General features: G+C 38.4%; 2 protein-coding genes across 2 annotated transcripts; one reads left to right on the top strand and one right to left on the bottom strand.

Moving 5' to 3' along the window:
• Positions 1-2,647: 2,647 nt before the first annotated feature.
• Positions 2,648-18,460, top strand: march6 (membrane associated ring-CH-type finger 6). Its single transcript, XM_015392591.1, has 25 exons — positions 2,648-2,993; positions 4,889-4,988; positions 5,772-5,845; positions 5,950-6,093; positions 7,816-7,888; positions 8,006-8,174; positions 8,369-8,555; positions 9,208-9,269; positions 9,391-9,423; positions 9,558-9,609; positions 9,721-9,779; positions 9,851-9,931; positions 10,116-10,184; positions 10,653-10,727; positions 11,052-11,186; positions 11,266-11,486; positions 11,767-11,904; positions 12,916-13,138; positions 13,447-13,516; positions 13,733-13,914; positions 15,993-16,127; positions 16,226-16,315; positions 16,760-16,892; positions 17,752-17,887; positions 18,118-18,460. The coding sequence occupies exons 1-25, from the start codon at positions 2,975-2,977 to the stop codon at positions 18,203-18,205; spliced, it is 2,748 nt and encodes a 915-aa protein (XP_015248077.1). The 5' UTR covers positions 2,648-2,974; the 3' UTR covers positions 18,206-18,460.
• Positions 18,461-18,672: 212 nt separating this feature from the next.
• LOC107096091 (arylamine N-acetyltransferase 1-like) lies at positions 18,673-20,093 on the bottom strand. Its single transcript, XM_015392592.1, has one exon. The coding sequence runs from the start codon at positions 19,932-19,934 to the stop codon at positions 19,086-19,088; it is 849 nt and encodes a 282-aa protein (XP_015248078.1). The 5' UTR covers positions 19,935-20,093; the 3' UTR covers positions 18,673-19,085.
• Positions 20,094-20,502: the final 409 nt, after the last annotated feature.

Genomic DNA, 20,502 nt, shown 5'->3' with positions numbered 1-20,502 from the left:
CTTATGGACTAGTTATTTAAAAGAAACGTATTCTTTAAGATAAATATGAGAATATTTCTGAGTAAAAAAAAGCAGTCTGCACAAAGGTGATTAAACTTGTTTCTGAGAACACACCTAACATTAGGAAGGCCTTGTGAAATTAATTAATTAATATTGGGGCCTGACTTCAGGTATGTTGATACAGGAGCATTGTTTTTCAGTTATGCAGAAAAAATTATGATAATGTCATAAGCACATATACAGAAGAAGTTGAGGACCAAATTAACATTAAACCATGCTGAGAAGGTAATGTTTTTAGAAGGGGTTAAAATAGCAATGACACTAATCTAGGTGAAAAATTCTAGAGTAAAGGTGCAAAAGCTAAACATTAACAAAGCAAGGGAAGCATATACTGTTATCCATCCATATTGTATTCTCTTAATTTCTCGGGTTTATGTTGAATCTGGTATCCATCCATATTTTCTTCTATTAATTCTTCAGGTTTAATATGAATTCTATCTCTAAAAAAATACTCACCTAAAAAGTGAAAAGAGATAATTTATCCTAATATGATTCTTTTATTGTTTGGACTGTCAAAGTATCTCAATCAAAATAATGCACAGTGACAACTTGTGAGGAATTGACCTAAAGGCCTCATGACTGCAGAGCAACAGTGCAACAGATAAGCAGTCTTTGAAAGATGACAGTGTCAGTCAGAAATGTTGCATTTCTGACTGTTCTTAGGAACATGATGTGGGGAAAAAAAGATTAATCTAACTTAAAGTCATGTAAAGTACGATTCTTATAGAAATTCTTGATCAGATTAAAAAGTACTGATCGCCCCATGGGAAAAGCCAGATCCCTACAGTCCACGTCACATTCATCCCAATCCACGTTGTAAAGGGTCCCAAAATAAACAGATTTAAAAAAAAAATGCTGCATAATCCCACCCCATTTAATTTGAATGTTCATTAGACATTTGAATGTCTTTAGGTTTTCACTTAAGAATATGTCTTTGAGAATAATTTTTAAGCTACTGATGCCCAACAGTGCTTTTGTTAATGTGAAAATCTAACCCCTTTTTTCCTTTGTATGCCGGTTTCTTCAGAGGCAAAAGATAGCAGCTGTCATCCGTTTGCATCAAGTTTTTTTTTTTTAAATACCCTGCCTTCAGTTTTCATCTTTTGCGTCGTGTGCAACTGATGGTCATATAATCAGGATCATAACCGAAAGAACAAAATCTTGAATACAAGCAGCTGAAATAAGCTTTCCCTACAGGGTGTCTGGTCACTCCCTTCGGGAAAGAGTGAGGAGCTTTGTCATCCAGGAGAGGCTCGGTGTGGAGTCGCTGCTCCACCACATGGAAAGCATTTCAGGGGGATGAGTTAGATCATTTCTGCATGCCCCCTGGACACCTCCCTCGGAAGGTATTACAGGCACGTCCTATTGGAAGGAGGCCTAGGAAAGGCCCAAGACACACTGGAGAGTCTCTCGGCTGTCCTGGGAGTGCCTCGGTCTTCCCCCAGCAGAGCTGGAGGAGATGTCTGTGGAGGGGTAAATCTGGGAGTCTCTGCTGAGACTGCTGAGACTGCTGTCCCTGCATTCCAGTCATAAATGAAGCAGAAGATGATGAATACGAGTATCCTGCTTTCATTAAATAATTTTTTTAATCCTCCCTAGTCATGAGAATGTGACACCATGGTTTGTTTGGTTAAACTGTCTGCTTAATAAACAGGAGATCCTTGGTTCAAATCCCTGTGGTGCCTTCTCATTAATAATAATAATTAATGATTCAATAGTCGATTTAAATACAATCATATCAATTATCCATACTGGTAAATGGCTGCTTTCACTCTGTAATAGAAGTAGGATGTTTATATCTTTTCCCTCTAAAAAAGAATGCATAAACAAGGGACACTACTTGATATCACGCAAGAAGTGGGGAAACATATGAACACATAATATATATAAATGTAACTTCATATGTATCCTATCTCAGTTAACTAAACCAAGGACACGTCCAATGAATATAGACGTGTGTGAATAAATCAAATTGACTACACAGGTCGGCTGGAATGTTTATTTGTAATCAGTTTATTACAGAATTCACGCAAACTTTTAGCAGCACAGTACTTGCACCTCCAGTACCCTGCACTGCCAGTAGATGGGGGTGTTACCCGAATTGGACACCTTTCTAGGAAAATCATCTAAATTAAAAAAAAAAACGTCAGAATGGCATCTGAAGTTTAACAACTGGTTATCCGATATTGACAGTAAATCATGAACCTAGCTGACATGTATATCGTTACTGTGTAAAAGTTTATGCCGTAAAACTATCTCCGCTGTAGTAAACTAAAAATGGCCAATGTTGACGGCCACAGGGATGAGCCTCCTCGACCCTGTCCAGTATCCTAATCATTCGGCTCAGCTCGCCAGCAAACGTTGTTACATTAAGCTCCTCTTTTCATATACTATACTATTCTGCCCTTTTTATTGCTTTTGATGCACATGGATGGACACATTTAAAAGTCTGTATATTTGTTTTAAAATTCAGATCGTTTAATCATCAACAACAGACATATCAAGTAGTTCATTTAGAAGAACTGGCACTCAGCACCGACTCGGTCATGGGCAGTGTCTGTAGTTTGCGCATGCGCCATTCTCCTTAGCATTAGCCGTTTGTCGTCCAAGTCCTAGCTGTCGCTTTTAGCATCACAATTTTTAAAGTTCCGGTCTATCTTCAAAGTCTATCGTTAAATAGAAACACGCTGTACAAACGAATACCGGAGACCGAGTTGGAAGGATAAACCGAAACAAACACCTCGGTGTTTTTTGCGTTGAAAACAATTTTATGACTGCCAATGCATCCGACCCTCAGGTTACTGTCGTGTCGCTAGCTTAAAACAGCTAGCTAGGCGATATTGCCTGTGTCGTTAATGGGTTCACGGTACGAGACTTTCCTAATAGAGAAAGTGACCGGTGTTTAATCAGCAACATGGATACTGCCGAAGAGGGTAAGTCTCTTGCTTCTTTGACATTGGTGGTTAACTACAGTCGGCTTTGGAAATTCAAGCCTTAGATGCAAGTCTGCTGCCCCAGAGCGGCTCAGCTAATAGCAGCTGATTGGCAACGTCTGTCAGTTAAATGTTAAGGATATTAATGAATGCTCTGACCTCTTATCAACTTTAACTTTTATACAATAACCCCCATCATTGCGTTAGACCCTGTCAAAATGTAAATGCAATTCAGGGCGTAGAAATGACTAGAAACTACTGATGATGTCATCACAGGACTGTTATTTGTCCTTTAGCTCGGTGTTGTGCAGTCAGTTTGACTTCGCTTAGATCTGCATTGCTGTCATCTTTCTGGATGATGATTATAATATGATTAATTTAGTTTTTACTGCGATGTTGCATTTGCTATTACACGCTGGGTTTTTTTTTTTTTTTATTTACTTTAAATGTAGCATTGTTCGGTATGAGATTATTAAAGCAAAACGTTTTTATTAAAATGTGAATGATAATGTTTCCTTATTGCTTTTTGGTTAGATTTGTAAAAAAATAAAAAAATAAATGAGATCAGAAAATCTTACAGGCATTTATTAGAGAAGGTAGCAATCAGAAAAGTGTAAAAAAAATAAAATAAATAAAGTAATTAAATAGAAACAATAGTGAGTAATATTTGGAACAAACAAGACAGAAGTTACCAGTTAACTAAATAAAATTGGAGAATGTAATGGCAAATGTATTATGTTTTGATGCATGAGTATATATTTACAGTTAAAAATAATTTACCAGCATTATCTATATGCTTATGCTATTACATCTATCCATCCATCTTCTAACACGCTTAGTCCCAAGTGGACAGGTCGCCAGTCCATTGCAGGGCAACACAGAGACAAACAACCAGTCACACACACGCTCACACCTAAGGGGACTTTAGAGAAGCCAGTTAACCTAACAGTCATATTTTTGGACTGTGGGAGGAAGCCGAAGTACCCGGAGAGAACCCACGCATGCAGAAAGATCATGGACCCGGAATCGAACCCAGAACCAGCAAGGCAGCAGTGCTATCCACTGCGTCACTGAGCAGCCCCAGATTATGCTATTTCCCCACTGATTTTTGGAAAATTTGTTTGCACGATTTAGTAATTTTTCACTTTCATTTTTACCTTTATTTAGCAGTTTTAACTCTATTAACGTGTATATGTAGCAAGTAGTTTTTTGTTGTTGTTTTTGTTTTTAATCATTACTTAGCTTATTAGAGTAACAAAGGTGTAGCACTTGATATGAGCTGGTTCCCTTGCAGACTAAGCTATGTGCAAACCCCAGTTGGGTGCATAACAGACATGTTTCTATTAGCTCTCCAACTGTCAAAACTAAAAATATATATTTTGATATATGTGATCCACGTTTCTTCTCTAGTTTACTAAGGATTTCCATTTTCTTTTTGGAAAGATTACTGTAGGAACAGTATGACCTGGAACTTTGATCATTTTGAGCCTTTAATGTTTTAAAATCTTGGTATATTTTAATACAAAGGTTTCAGCCCATGCCTCGTTAAAAGTAAAAATAAATATTACATTTTAAAAGTAAAAAATGTATAATATAGGAATCTTGTATCTTGTAATGTACAGTATGTCGCTTTTTTTTATAGTAATTATAATTGCACAGATGACCTGTCCTTCATTTCTTCTCTATTCGGTTAAAAAAATGATACCTTTATAGATGTCTCAAATTCATAAGGAAACTCAAACTATTTTTATTTTAAAGCTAATTTTTAGTTGCATTTTACAGTGAGTTATCAATTTTTATAATTGATTAAAAAATATTGTTTGTCAACTTATTGCTTCTCTCTCTTTTGCCGTTTATGAAGTATAGTTGGTTTCATGTGATCTGTTTGTTTTCAGCGGATATTTGCCGTGTGTGTCGCTCCGAGGGGACCCCAGACAAACCCCTGTACCATCCATGTGTTTGCACCGGCAGCATCAAATTTATCCACCAGGAATGGTATGAACATTTAACTTTAATCGTGGGTTTTAAAACGTATTATTTTTGAACATTTCTTCCAGTCCAGGAAAATTTTACAACACTTGCGACTCTTCCAGATAGCTTTTTGGATTGTTTATATTTGTAATGTAATGATGCCTCTGATAGCTGCTGCACAGAATTAAATTGTTTTAACTTCAGGCTTAACTATGCACATTGACTATTGATTCAGAGCAATTCTCCCAGCTTTTCTTTATTTTTGGTTTTTAGCTTGGATAATTTTTATAGCAAAGCAGCTATCTTTGATGAATTAGTACTTGGAATAGTTGTAAAATCGGTGCGATCTATATGAATAGGAAACTTGTACTAGAAGGTAATAGAGACTGTGCTTTGCTTACACTTGTTGCGTTAGTATCGGGTGAATGAAAATCCCTCTGGGAGAATAGCTGGGCAGTCAAGGATTGTTTTGTCTCTACACACCTTCAGAAATCTTTGTTTGGTTTGTATAGTATTTCTGTTCTTTTGCAGCTGACTTTGGATTCAAAGGGACTTTAAACCTGAGCTGAACCACTTTTTGAAAGAGAATTATGTCAAATTAAATCAGAAATTCCTAAACTAATCAAGTTGAGTGTTATGTTTAAATGGTCTGACACACTTAAGCTAGCTTGCAGTGAAAACAGTTTTGTGTCCGATGCCCTCATGTTTTGTTGGTGGGAGATATCTGTTGGTAGCTGCATGTAGATCTGAGTACTGCCTGTCAAACCACAGGTATATGTATTATTTTTTTTCTCCCAACGCCTACAGTTTGGTCCAATGGCTGAAACACAGCAGGAAGGAGTATTGTGAGTTATGCAAACACAGATTTGCTTTCACACCAAGTAAGTCCATCCATTAAAATGTTAACTCTCCTCATGTTTACCATTTTGAAACTGAGGATAGAGCCGACCGTACATAGTAAACTATTTTTTTATTTCCACCTCAGTTTACTCTCCAGATATGCCGTCACGTCTGCCCATTCAGGACATCTGTGCTGGCCTGCTGACTAGTGTGGGTACAGCAATCCGCTACTGGTTCCATTATACGCTGGTTGCCTTCGCATGGCTCGGGGTGGTTCCTCTTACTGCATGTAAGTTTTATTCTGTCACAACCTATCTTATCCAAATTTCTTTCAGGAACTTTAGTAGCAAATTATTGAATTTTTCTTAAAGTATTTTTGCTACCCAGAATTAATGAGCAACTTCATTGGAATGTAGAGTGTGAGCATTAGTGAATTGGTTGTGTGAGGCAGGCATTTTTTCTGAGAGCGTTGGATTTCTGTGAAATATAATTCTTAAATTACCAAAACCAGGCTGAGCTAAATTTGACCCAACAGAATTTCCCAGGGCTGCTATGGTTAAATGTGCCAAAAGCAGTTTGTTTTTTTGTTTTTTAGTGAGGCAGAAGTATTGTGTCAAGGTGTTTTAGACTACTCCCACTCTACCTGGAACACAAACAATCAGCAGAGTCCTGCGTTGTGTCCAACAAAGAACAACACAATTCAGAACAGGGTTTAGCTCACAGCTAACAGCCAAAGCACTGGTTGTGACATAAAATCAGCGCAAGACTGCAACTTAAAAAAAAAAATATCGTGGTAACCATTCAGTTTCTGGTTATAAGTAAAGTAAACTTTAACTGATAAAGCCTTTAGCTTCTGACACCTTAGATAATCATGTCAGAAGACGTTTAACATTTTGCATCGCTACAAGCATCCCATTCATTTATGGTTTGGTCCTCCCCCCTCTTATTCTCTGATTAACTTTAGTGCATGAAGACGGGATTGGGAACAGCATGGGAGTTGACGTTTCTGGATTTAGTTGCTGTCCAAATAAAAGCCATAGACTGTCTGGGGAAGGTCCTCATTGTTTGTTTGTGTTCGTGTCACATATGAATGATGGGGCCCCCTTACTATAACAACTGAACCCTTACTGCTGTGGATCTAAATGACAAACCATTCATACATAGAAGAGTTGGAACAACAGTTCAGTTTTTGAGCACCGTAATTAAAAACATAACTTTATCTTAAAGGAGTTTCTTACAAGGTTTTTAATTTTCAATAGCAGTACTTTTCTTTGTGGATGAGCAGCAATTTGGAACTGAGATGGCTCCATTTTCTTCTTTTTTTCTTTTTTTTTTACACAGTTTGTCTCTTGTTTTAGCATCAGTAAAGCATTGGAACTAGCTTTGCTCTGCAAGGGACAAGCTAGTTTTCAGCTAGTTCTCAGTTTATCCTGCATAGCTTACTGATTCTTAACTAGAGAGGTACAGATTTTGGTGGCTAATTAACGCCTCTATCTCAGCAATAGGCTAACAAATTAGCTGCCCTTTATTTTTCGCTGCAATATGCATATTTTCTTGAACCGGCATCAGCTGATTCATTCATGAGTTAGCCGTTTCATCCTTTGAGGTCACTTGAGTGTATTGTTGCTCCCTCCATTTACTATCCATTGCTAAGGTTTTGTTTATTTTATTTTTTTCTTCATGTCACACTCTAGTGTTGATGTTTCTTTGCCTGATCTGTGTATTCTCATTAATCTGTAATTAGCCTGTTGAATTGAGGTAAAATAATTGGCTAGATGTACCTCAGTTTAATAATAATAATGATAATAGACATACTGGCCCTGTTTATTTTCCCCTTCTTTTTCTAGCAAATTTCAGATCGGAGAAGCCGATGGTCTATTAGGAAAGTTTAGAATGTAGTAGTTGGTTTATATAATGTAAATGGTCTCATTTGATAGTTTTAAGACTGTTTAGTATAAATGTTGTCATAGGTTTTAGAAGTCTTGCTTAATATTCTGGTGTCTTTCTACAGGTCGTATCTACAAGTGTCTTTTTACAGGCTCTGTGAGCTCTCTTTTGACACTGCCATTGGACATGCTCTCTACGTAAGCAACACCAACTTTCCCTTTAGTTGTTTTGTCATTGGAGCTTGAATTGTATTAACCTTCTAAGTGTTCAGCTGCTGTTTGTTTGTTTAACATTTTCCTGTTGTGTTCATGCAGAGACAACCTCCTTGCGGACTGTCTGCAGGGCTGTTTTGTTGTCACCTGCACTCTTTGTGCCTTCATCAGTCTGGTGTGGCTTAGAGAGCAGATTGTTCACGGTGGCGCCCCCCAGTGGTTGGAGCAGAACCAGCCACCACCACCTAACCTTGCTGGACAAGCCAATGAGGTACACAGTTCGATTATCCTTTTTACAAAATTCAAATATAAGTTAACCACTGTCGCCATGCTCCAACATTAACAATCAATGATTATATTTATTCCAATTTTTTTATGCTGTAGTAAACTCATTCGATCTGTCTGTTACCATGAAGTCAGCATAAAATAAACCTGCCACAATACAATCATTCACTTCACCATCAGGGTCAAGCTCCAGGTCAGGGAGCAGCTGATGAGGTCCCTGCAGCTCAGCCTGCTCCTGCTGATCCTCCAGCTCAGAATGAGGCAGAGCCCGAACCCCCCGATGCCCCCCCAGACCAGGCTGATGACCCTGAGCTGGAAGAAGAGGGTGCACCCGCTGAAGATGCAGATGCCAATAATGGAGCACAAGGTTTCCTTATGATTTGCTTTAACATTGACTTCAAAGCCAGACTACTTGTAAATCATATGTAAATTTCAACGTGTTAAAATGTTTCTGTACATATTATACTAAAGTCTCGCCCTGCATCGATTGGGTTTTAACTGGAAATCCAAAGGAAATCTGTATTTTACTCTTCTGCGAAACAAAGTCGTAGATTTTGCTGTCAGGTATATATTTATATTAAAAGTCTAGAGCATAAACTTTTCTCCCACTGATTCACATTATTGATAAGTTATTCCCATGGCCAATGTTTGCTGAAGATCTAACATTGATTTGCTGGTTGAGTAGCATACTCCACATTTTGAAATGTGTACCATGAATAACTGGATATTAGTTTTTCACTTGCTTAAGATATGGATTATGTTTACAAACATAATATTTTATAGCTGATATGTTTTCCCAGGATAGATTAGTTGTTTTTCAGATCTTTAGCAAGACATCCAGATATTTGAACCATCAAAAAATATTTTTTGTTTTTGTTTATTTCGGAGCATAAATATTAAATCTAGTAAAGTCAACATTTCACATTTATGTCTTAGTTCCTTTCAAGATTTGTTTTTACTTGTTACTCAGTAACAAAGAGGTTGTCTTTGCTACATTTTATTGTATTTTCTTGCTTTAGACGACATGAATTGGAATGCGCTGGAGTGGGATAGAGCAGCTGAGGAACTCACATGGGAAAGGGTAACTACATAAGATGTGTTATTCTATCTATAAAGCCCACCTGTAATATAATGCATTGTCTGGATAAAGGCCATATGTTATAGCTAGGTGCATAATTGAATGACTTTCTTTTACCATTTAGATGCTTGGTCTGGATGGTTCACTTGTGTTTCTGGTAAGTTGATTTATATAACCCTTATAACATATATGTTCTCCTTTTATCATTTAACTAATTACTAAGTATAAGGCACCACAAAGCCTCTAATTACTGCTTGACATTACTGACATTTGCTGTCTTTGTTTTAAAAGGAGCATGTGTTTTGGGTGGTGTCTCTGAACACACTCTTCATTCTGGTCTTTGGTGAGTAGACTAACTTTTGCTGATATTATTTTAAGCTGCAAACATAATCATGTTGATCTTGTATATTTTTTAACACAAAATTTACAGTTTTGCCCGCCTTTTCCCCCACAGCATTTTGTCCCTACCACATTGGACACTTCTCTGTTGTTGGTTTGGGCTTTGAGGAATATGTAAGTGGGTCCCACTTTATTGTTACGGTTATGTAAGATTCCTGCTATAATTAGTTAACTTTATGCTTTAGGTCCAAGCATCTCACTTTGAAGGGCTCATCACAACCATTGTAGGCTACATCCTGCTGGCCATGACACTCATCCTTTGTCATGTATCCTTTTTGCTCACATGATGAACTCTTTTGTATCATAAAAAAAATTCTGATGTTCTAAATAAATTCTGGTTTATAGATTTTGTCCATGTTCTCTTAAAGTATAAGTGAAAGATGTCTCAGACTTATTGTTTTGTTGCTAAGACACTATGTGTGCACCATTGATCCTTAATGGGTATTTTAGGGCCTTGCTGCTTTGGTCAGGTTCCAACGCTCTCGCCGTCTGTTGGGAGTCTGTTACATTGTCGTCAAGGTAACCTCTCCATGTGCATTCCTGCTTTGTTGTTTTTCTTGTAAAAGGGACCGTCTCTCCTTTTGTGTTTTCGACTTAAATTCATTCCCGAATCTCATTTTATTAATTATGAACATAGAATAGAAACAAGATAACAGTGACTTTTTTTGAAGGTTTTAGTTTTGGTATTCCTAATTTCCAGCCCTTAAAAGTCTAGGATTTAGATCTTTTTACATAAAAAAAAATGGAAGGTGAATAATCTGAAGCAATCACCCATTCAAGTCGCCACAACCTCACCCATGTAGAGGAACTGCTGCTAAGCGAATAGCTCAATACAATCAAGACCTTTTCTTTTGATAATCTTTTACCTTTGGTCATTAGTTACGTAATAAACCCTACTCTTTTTTTTTTATTATAACTGGGATTGGACTCACACACTTTCTTATTATGAAGAATGTAGATGAATGAAATCAACTTGTTCTTTTGCAGGTGTCTTTGCTGGTTGTTGTGGAGATTGGAGTTTTTCCGTTGATCTGCGGCTGGTGGCTTGACATCTGCTCCCTGGTAAGACGACTGCTTGACCCCATTTAGAGTGTTTACTTCCCACGTTACTTCCTGACATTTTGTTTTACTTTAGAGGACACATTCATTTGAAATAAAGATTTAGTTTTATGTTTTATTACATTTTTTTGCCTGTCGTAGGTGTTATAAGTCCTAAGTAAATTCTTACTAACTGTAAATATTGGTTATATCCCTCTTTGATATAAAAGAATGCATTCACTAATGCATTGAAAATGTGTTATTTATTAGACCCAGTCTTTTACTTGATGTTATTCTTATTATTTTTTTATTTATGTAATTTTTGTATGATGCTGTCTTTGCCTGCAGGAAATGTTTGATGCTTCACTCAAAGACAGAGAAGTGAGTTTCAAGTCAGCGCCTGGCACCACCATGTTCCTTCACTGGCTTGTGGGGATGGTGTATGTGTTCTACTTTGCATCCTTCATTCTCCTTCTCAGAGAGGTAAAATCTAGTGTGTCCTGGTGTTCCTCAGGTTCGAATTTGCATTAAAAAGATGTTGATCAAACTCTGTCTTCATTAGGTGCTGAGACCTGGAGTGCTTTGGTTTTTAAGAAACCTCAATGACCCCGACTTTAACCCAGTTCAGGAGATGATTCATTTACCCATCTACAGACACCTGCGGCGGTTCATCCTGTCTGTGGTGGTCTTTGGCTCTATTGTGTTGCTTATGTTGTGGCTCCCGATCAGACTGATAAAAGTGCTGATGCCTACTTTTCTCCCCTACAACGTGATGCTCTACAGGTAACTGACTAACAAAGCAATATTTTGAGTCATATTTAACAGAACTGCAACAGTTCTGTTGAAGGTGTGGGGGAAAGAAAAAACAACATCCTGCATGCACAGCGTCCTGTGAACCAAAAAAGAAATACTGAGAGTACAGTTAGCAAGAGGCTGGTCAAAAACATTATCTACTGTGATTTATCAGTATGTGTCTGTGTGTTTTAGAAATTTAAAAAGAAGTCTTACTTTGACTATGTGTGGGGAGGAAAGGCCTACAGTGATTTTCTGTCTTCTCCTTCAGTGATGCCCCTGTCAGTGAGCTGTCTTTGGAGCTGTTATTGCTCCAGGTCGTCCTTCCTGCCCTGTTAGAACAAGGACACACTCGCCAGTGGCTAAAAGGTCTGGTTAGAGCCTGGACAGTCAGCGCCGGCTATTTACTGTAAGTTGAGTCCTGAGCAGCTTTGCGGGTAATGTGTTTCCACTTTTTGATCATCCCACATTAATCTATGTGCATAGTGCCTTGCTTTAGCATTCACACCCTTTGAACTTTTCAAGTAGCGTTACAACTACAAATAACAATGTTCTCTATAGCTATTTGAATTACAAAGTAGTTAATAGTTTTTACATTTTTCCCCCCAAATTAATCGGAATGAACCTCTGTATAAATAGAGCTGGTCTATGGAGTTCTGAAGTTTGTTAAACATTAGTTAATAAACAAGATCATTAAAGGCCATTGTTCATCCCAGTAGTTAAAGATATTGCTGTAATTAAAGCAGGTTTACATTAGGAAACCGTACCCCAAGCTTTGAACATCTCCACTGATGTTTGTTTATCTTCAGTAAAGGAAAGGCATGGTGGTTAAAAACCTGGCTGGTAAGGAGAGTATTAATCAGGAAGCATCTAATGATAAACCTGGAGTCTTTTGTGTTGTCCACAAATAAGGCCTTTATGGAAGACTGTCAAGAAAGCTGTAAGAATTCATGAAAGCACTTCAAGGTGTTACCTAGACGCCTTTTTTGCAATCTTAAAGGTGTTGTGTAAGAATAAACAAAGATGGCAAGTGTGGTTGAAGTAAACCCTTCACTGTTACATCTCCCTACCTACCAAGCAAGCTAAGTCACAGCCTTGTACTGGCTGACTTCTGCAAAGATAAACTAACAGCGTGGCTCAATAGTGTGATACAGCGTTTACAGATCTGTGTAGCCAGCCAATGTGAGGCACAAACACACAGCAACAAAATGAGCCTCTGACTCATTATTTCTCCCCTTTAACACACATCAGAGGAGTCATACTTGAATTATCAACTCAATTTTGTTTCTGTCACTTAAACTTCCTAATAAATACTTTAATTATGGCTATTCCATAAAATAGATCAGGGTATGTCAGTACTTTTGCAGGGTGTGGTGTTTTTCTTTTCAGTTGCTGAGCAGCCTCTCTTCCTTGTCTGCAGAGATCTCCATTCTTACCTTCTCGGTGAGCAGGAGGACAACGATGCCAACCAGCCTGCAAACAACAACAACAATAACAACCCTCCCAACGGTCCTCAAAATAACAACAATAACCCAGCCCCAGCTGTTGGGGAGGGACTGCATGCAGCACATCAGGCCATCCTGCAGCAAGGGGGACCAGTGGGTTTCCAGCCCTACCACCGACCCCTCCGCTTCCCGTTTAGGGTGAGACAGTCCTTTCTTTCTTTTTTTAATCTGTACCAAAACAATTATCCTTGGCACAGATTTGTGGATAGCAGCGAGCACAAAGATGATCCATGGAAAACCCAACCCTATTTGAAATTCTCTTAAACATTATTACTGTATATGATACCAGAACAAAACATAATTTCAAGTTTTTTTTTTTGTTTTTGTTTTTTTGCATTTTTCCACCTTGCAACACGGAAAGAAATGAAGTTTGTCTAAAGACATTTATACAGTTAAGTGCATTGTTGTACTGAGCAAAGTTTGATGATGATCTCTCTGTTCTCTAGATTGTTCTCCTGATTATATTCATGTGCATCACTCTCCTATTGGCCAGTCTGGTGTGCTTAACTCTACCAGGTAAGGATCGATGTCATACAGCTAAACTAACAGACAATTTACTACCCAGATGAACCCCACCCAAACCATAATGAAAGCTCTGTCTCCTTATATAGACACATGATTACACGTCTTTCCTCAGCTATTATAAGTGATGAAAGTATTTTTGTTCTCCACTAACACCACTGTATAGTTGGGTGTGATGTGAATAAGTGCTCTGCCATGTGTGTTTTTCAGTATTTACGGGGCGCTGGCTGATGTCCTTTTGGACAGGAAACTCTAAAATCCATGAGCTGTACACAGCAGCCTGTGGGCTGTACGTCTGCTGGCTCTCAGTGCGTGGAGTCACTGTGTTGCTGGCGTGGATGCCACAGGGGCGTATCGTGATCATGCACAAAGTGCAGGAATGGACATTCATGGTGAGCGGCAGATTCTAAAGCCAAGTTTGAAAAAATATAAATTACTCGTGGGACATGATTAAAATGTTTAGTTAACTACAGGGTCTGCAATCACATTTTTAAGGTATAGAGAACGATCTTTTATTACCGGATGGATCATTAAAAGAAGTGGTCCTCCTAATTGTTAATCATTCTGGTGAGATGTTTACATAAAGGTGGTCCTACGTGCTCGTCCCGTTTGCTATCTTTTTCTGCGCATGTGCACTTTCAGCTGTATATGTGTGGTGAGCTAGGTTTCAGTCAGTCATTGAAGCTCACTTTTCTCACCATGGTTCTTTGAAAATGGCCCACGGTAGTAAGTGAAAGTTTCTATGAGGTGTGTGAGAAGAAAAGAAAGGCCTCAGAAGAGGCATTTATATCTCAGAATCCTTTGCGCAGAGAGCTTTCCTCACAAAGCATTATGGGCCTTCCGACAGCGCCGACTAATGACAGAGACGACGCAGGCACCGCACAGAGGAGGAGGAGTTACATGATCAACGGAGCAAAAGACGGTTATCTGTCCGAATGGTCAGTTAACTGAGTTTGCTATAAAGTCCACTATATAGTCCCCGCTGTATGTGGATGTAGTAAGCTTACATGAGCTATGAGAACAGCACAATTTAAACAGGAAGTGCACGAGGAGAAATGGGCTCATGCAAGCACTTTCGTGCGCTTTTTTGTTTTTTTTTTTTTCAAGTGGAGAGGGCGTGTCTTTCAAAATACCTTTAAATCAAAACCACACAGTGACAAAATACTTTATACCAGCGTTGCCTTGTCTGTCTGTATATACTTAATGTGTGTATATATATATATATATATATATTTTTATACTTTGTATTCTTCTTTTTCCGACTGTACTGTGATGCAACGCTGCAATTTCCCCACTGTGGGACAAATAAAGGATTATCTTATCTTATCTTATCTTATAAACCAACTTTTTCAAATAAAAAAAAGCTTTTTCCTAAAACATAACTTATTTAACAGACTTATTTGGAGAAAGCTTTTAAAATGTCTGATTTGTCCTTCTCTTTTTTTGTTCAAGCTTCTTATCAAAGAACATTGGGCTCACAGTTTTTTTTTTTTTTTTTTTTTTTTTTTTTTNGCCAAGTTTGAAAAAATATAAATTACTCGTGGGACATGATTAAAATGTTTAGTTAACTACAGGATCTGCAATCACATTTTTAAGGTATAGAGAACCATCTTTTATTACCGGATGGATCATTAAAATAAGTGGTCCTCCTAATTGTTAATCATTCTGGTGAGATGTTTACATAAAGGTGGTCCTTCGTGCTCGTCCCGTTTAATATCTTTTTCTGCGCATGTGCACTTTCAGCTGTGTATGTGTAGTGAGCTACGGTTTCAGACAGTCATTGAAGCTCACTTTTCTCACCACGGTTCTTTGAAAATGGCCCTCGTCGTAAGTGAAAAGGTGTCTACAAGGTGTGTAAGAAGAAAAGAAAGGCCTCAGAAGAGGCATTTATATCTCAGAATGCTTTGCGCAGAGAGCTTTCCTCACAAAGCATTATGGGCCTTCCGACAGCGCCGACTAATGACAGAGATGACGCAGGCACCGCACGGAGGAGGAGGAGTTACGTGACCAACGGAGCAAAAGACAGTTATCTGTCCAAATGGTCAGTTAACTGAGTTTGCTATAAAGTCCACTATATAGTCCCCGCTGTGTTTTGACGCAGTAAGATCACACGAGCTATGAGAACAGCACATTTTAAACAGGAAGTGCACGAGGAGTAATGGGCTCGTGCAAGCACTTTCGCACGCTTTTTTTTTTTTTTTTTTAAGTGGAGAGGGCGTGTCTTTCAAAATATCATCCAGAATACCTTTAATTGAAAACCATATATTGACAAAATAAACCAACCTTTTCAAATACAAAAAAAACTTTTTTCCTAAAACATCAAAAGATGAAAAAAAATCTGAATCTTATTTGGAGAAAGCTTTCAAAATGTCTACTAAAATGTCTGATTGGTCCTTCTCTTTTTTGTTCAAGCTTCTTATCAAAGAACATTGGGCTCACAGGTTTTTTTTTTGTTTGTTTTTTTGTGTAGATCCTGAAGACCCTGGTTGTGGCTTTGCTGGTCGCTGGAGTCATCCCACTGTTACTGGGGCTGCTGTTTGAACTGGTTATAGTGGTCCCACTTAGAGTTCCTCTGGACCAGACACCTCTGTTTTATCCTTGGCAGGTAGGATTATATTTGCATGTGGAAAGATCAGGTCCATTTTTTATTTTATATAGACTTTTAGAAGTTCTTACATTTTCATGCATTGATGCTACTTTCAGGATTGGGCTCTTGGAGTGCTCCATGCCAAAATCATTGCAGCCATCACCCTCATGGGCCCACAGTGGTGGCTTAAGGCTGTTATTGAGCAGGTAGGGGAATAAAGAAAAGTCAGTGTTTGGACTAATGTGTTACAGTAACTATGGTAGCTCTCCACTAAGTAATGCTGTAACCAATACGTTTTTAAAAGTCAGTAATGTCAATTACTATGCTTTAAACAGGTTTGTTATTCGGTACTTGCCATGTATAAATAAGGACTACAGTTTCAACACGTGTGTTACACACATTTGTTTTATCACTTTGTGTAGTTAATCTACTTACTGGATGCACCTTAACCTTTAATCAAAGCTGTTATCATACTTAACAATATACCAATGACTTTGCAATTATAATTGTTTTATTTTCCTGCAGTTAATAGACTAAACTGAAATAAAATGAACTGTAGGCGTTAAATCTATATGTGCAAAGCTCTGAGATGACTTTTGTTCTTTTTTGGATGACTTTAAACTTTTACCTGTTGGCTCTTCTCTCTGTAGGTTTATGCTAATGGTATTCGCAACATTGATCTTCACTTCATTATCAGAAAACTGGCAGCTCCTGTCATCTCAGTGCTGCTTTTGTCCCTGTGTGTGCCGTACGTGATAGCTGCTGGGGTGGTGCCTGCTGTAGGTCAGTGTTAGAAATGCTTTTATTTTTTAATTTGCCTTATAATATTGCAAACAAACATCAGAAAATCCAGTTTAGACCAGTTTCAATTTCATGGTGTCCATATTTTCAAGTTGATAAAGTAGTGAGCTGTTTGAAAATTGGACACCACTGAGTGTTCTAAGTGTAAAATGATCCTAATGTGCATCTAAACTGAATTCACCATGAGAGAAGATTTTATTAGTCTCACTGCGGGGGGAGGTTAATTCATTAAAGCAGCTTAGAAAACACAAAATAAATGAAAGGAAGTCAGCACAGAATAAGCCATAGAAAATAAAACAAATAAGAAAACCAGTGTGATGAAAATATAAAAAGATGGGTATAAGCTGCAAACTTTAGGCTTCTGGAATGATTTCAACCTCAGGCAGATTCACAGCTTGTGGACTTTGACTGAAAGCAGGACTGATGGCAGAAAGCTAAATTATTTAAATTAGTTTTTCCATCTCTGAAATGAAAACTAGAAAGTTGCCCTGTCAGACTTATGTCAAGAGCTTTACAGCTACAGAAAGTGTTTGATTTTACTGCAGTGTGCTAATCTACACTTACCCAAATATTGGTGTATGTTTAAACATTAGGAAATATGCATAATTTTAAGACTGTTTGGATAATAAACAAAATTGTCTATAACTTGAAACTAGTGCATCCAATATTTCCAATATTTATATATCTAAACTTAACTGATAAAGGTGTTCTTTACCATAAAACTTTCTCTGAAAGTAATTTTATTTCAGTCAGATTATTTCAAATTTCCATACACACAAACAATAATGCCTGCATTAAAATGTTAAGTGAATAAAAGTGAAGAATATTGCTGTTGTTGCAGGAGTTACCCCTGAAATGGAGATCCTGATGCAGAGGAGAATCTACCCATTCCTATTGATGGTGGTATCCCTCATCGGCATCCTGTCTTTCCAGATTAGACAGTTTAAACGACTCTATGAACACATTAAGAATGACAAGTATGCATGTTTGTTTTTTAAATTGTTTTCTGTCATATTCTGTTCATAAGCTTAACTACACTTCTTGTTGCAAAGATTTAAGTTTGCTTTGGCTTCATTTTGGGAAGTCATTTTTGTATCTTTGTATAAAGAATTACTGTCATTATCTAAATGTTTAAGCAAATCCTATATGTTGTTAAAAAAAAAGGCTTAATTTCAGTCCATATCTGACCCTTATTCTTCCCACGCAGGTACCTGGTTGGTCAGAGGCTTGTCAACTATGAACGGAAATCCAGCAGAGCGAACTCAATCCCAACCTCCAATCCTGTCGTTGAATAACATCTTTGAGTTTTAATGTGTGCCACATTTTTCCCACCCATTTTTTGACCCTCTACCCTAAGGGGCAACAGAGGAGGGTCTAAACATCATGTATTTGTCATTCACGCCTTGCTCTGTGAAGCGCTGCCTCAGAATTGTACATGTGTAAATACTTAGAAAGCAGATTTTCTCGTGTGAAAAAGGATATTTGTGGATTAATGCAATGATCATTGTACATCTTAAAACCTGTATGTATAATTTATTAAATCAAAGTGACAGTTTATCTTTTCTGTTGCATGTTTTCAACAACAGAGTGAGTGTGGTTGTTTAAAAAAGGGAGTCTTGTTGAAATTAGGAGGCAAAGTTGTAATACTAATAATTGTTGAATTAAAAGTATGAATCTAGTTATTTTGAATAGAGTAAAAATCAGTAGCCAGTTTCCCCCCTTGATAGGTTAATTACAAAAAAAAAATTAATGTATGTTTTTACATAATTTTGAAATCCTTTTAAAGAACTTTCTTTTTTTTTTCTAAAAACAATTCAATTTCAGTTTGGTTTATTTATATAGAAATGTCAAATCAAGGCACTTTACAGTTCACCAGATCATAGTCAAATTGATTCAAAGTTTTCAATCCAAGGAAAACAACTCATTGACTTGGATGCAATCCCTCACACTAAGCATGCTTGTAGTGACAGTGGAGAGGAAAACCTCCAGCAGAACCAGGCTCAGTGTGAGCGGCCATTTGCCGAGATTGCTTTAAATTATAGCCAATTCAAATCTGCTGCTTTTAAGACAAAATGAAAATTTCAGACAACCTCAAAGAAAAGAAACGGTTAAGGAGCATCTATATATGTATTTTTTGTTCCTTCATATGATTTATAGTGATATATTGCAGATAAATCAGTACATAACTGGGGGTGGAGTGATTGTGTCATCCTTTGGTATTAGAGGAGATGGAAGTATTATCCCAAAGTGTTCTTCCAGAACTGTTGGGATCTCTTCATCTTCAAGCTCTCTGGTGGTTTCCGTCACGCCTCCAGTCGCTTCTGATGGAAACCTGCTGATTTTCAGCCTGCGGCCGATGTAGGTCACCCTCCCTTCCGGTTTCAACACCGTGCAGAGCGACTTGCAGAAGAACATGGAGCTCGGAGAGCTCTGGTGATAAAGGCACATCTCGGTGAAATCCCCCAGAAGCCGAGACTCCAGGGTGAACTTATAGATCTCCGACCAGTCGCCATGTTCCCCTCTGTTTTCCTCCTTCTGCCACTCTAGAAAGAGCGTTTCTCTGTCCCTTCTGAGGCGGTAAACTCTGTGTCCCTGCTCCTGAGGTCCACATGTCTCTATAGACAGCGGGACACTGAAACCAGGAACACCGAAACCGACGTCACACAGCCAGCGTTTCCCTTCCAGGGTGACCATTAAGATCAGGTGGTCAAACGGGGGGCCGTAGCGGCCGGTGATGGAGTTCTTTACCTGGCCTGCGAGCACCGTGACCTGGAAACCCAGCTGGCTCAGGAGCCAGTAGAACAGAGAGTTATTCTCGAAGCAGAATCCACCTCTACGCTGCTTCACGATCTTGTCATAGAGGATCGGGAGGTCCAGTTGGACCCGTCCGCCGCTGTGAACCGTCAGGTCTTCAAATGGCACCGAGAGCAGGTGGCATCTGTGGACGGAGCGAAGCAGCTCCAGGCTGGGGACATCTGAGGGCCCTGTAAACCCGATCCGCGACAAATACCGATCCACTTCCATTTTAAAGGAAGACGGTTTTTTTTCGTTCCGGTCCCACTCTGCTTTACTTTCACTTTTATTTGCTTTGAAAATAGAAAACTGGGATCAAAGATCAAACCGGATAGATTGCTTTCGGCTGGAAAGAGTTGGTGAACGAGGTCAAAGTACACAGAAAATGCTTGTAAAATGAAAGAGTAAGGAAAAAACTCCAGGGGCGGAGCTAGATGGGGGGCCAGGGGTGGCTATGGCCCCCCTTATACATGGCAACCCCTGGGGTCGGACTGGGAACGATTTTTGGCCTGTCACTGCCCAATCCATCCCGCGAATGTGCGAATAGATAATGTTATTATGGTACCAAAACTACTAATTTCTATCCTTAACTCACTAAAGAATACTACAAAGCCCCCTGGGTGTCGAGGTAAAAAAAAAAAAAAAAAAAGAAATGAGCGTACGTGCCCGCAGATTAGTGCTACTTGGTCCCAATGTAATTTCCCATTGGGAACCTACTAGCACTAAGTTGCTAACTGGTTAGGAAGATGCTTCTGACAAATTGACCACAACCAAAGTTGCTTGAGAACCTAAAGCCACA

The sequence above is a fragment of the Cyprinodon variegatus genome, unplaced genomic scaffold (genome assembly GCF_000732505.1).
Source record: "Cyprinodon variegatus isolate N-32 unplaced genomic scaffold, C_variegatus-1.0 Scaffold597, whole genome shotgun sequence".
Lineage (NCBI taxonomy): Eukaryota > Metazoa > Chordata > Actinopteri > Cyprinodontiformes > Cyprinodontidae > Cyprinodon > Cyprinodon variegatus.
The sequence above is the reverse complement of the archived record's forward strand: the minus strand, read 5'-3'. Positions and strand labels throughout refer to the sequence as shown.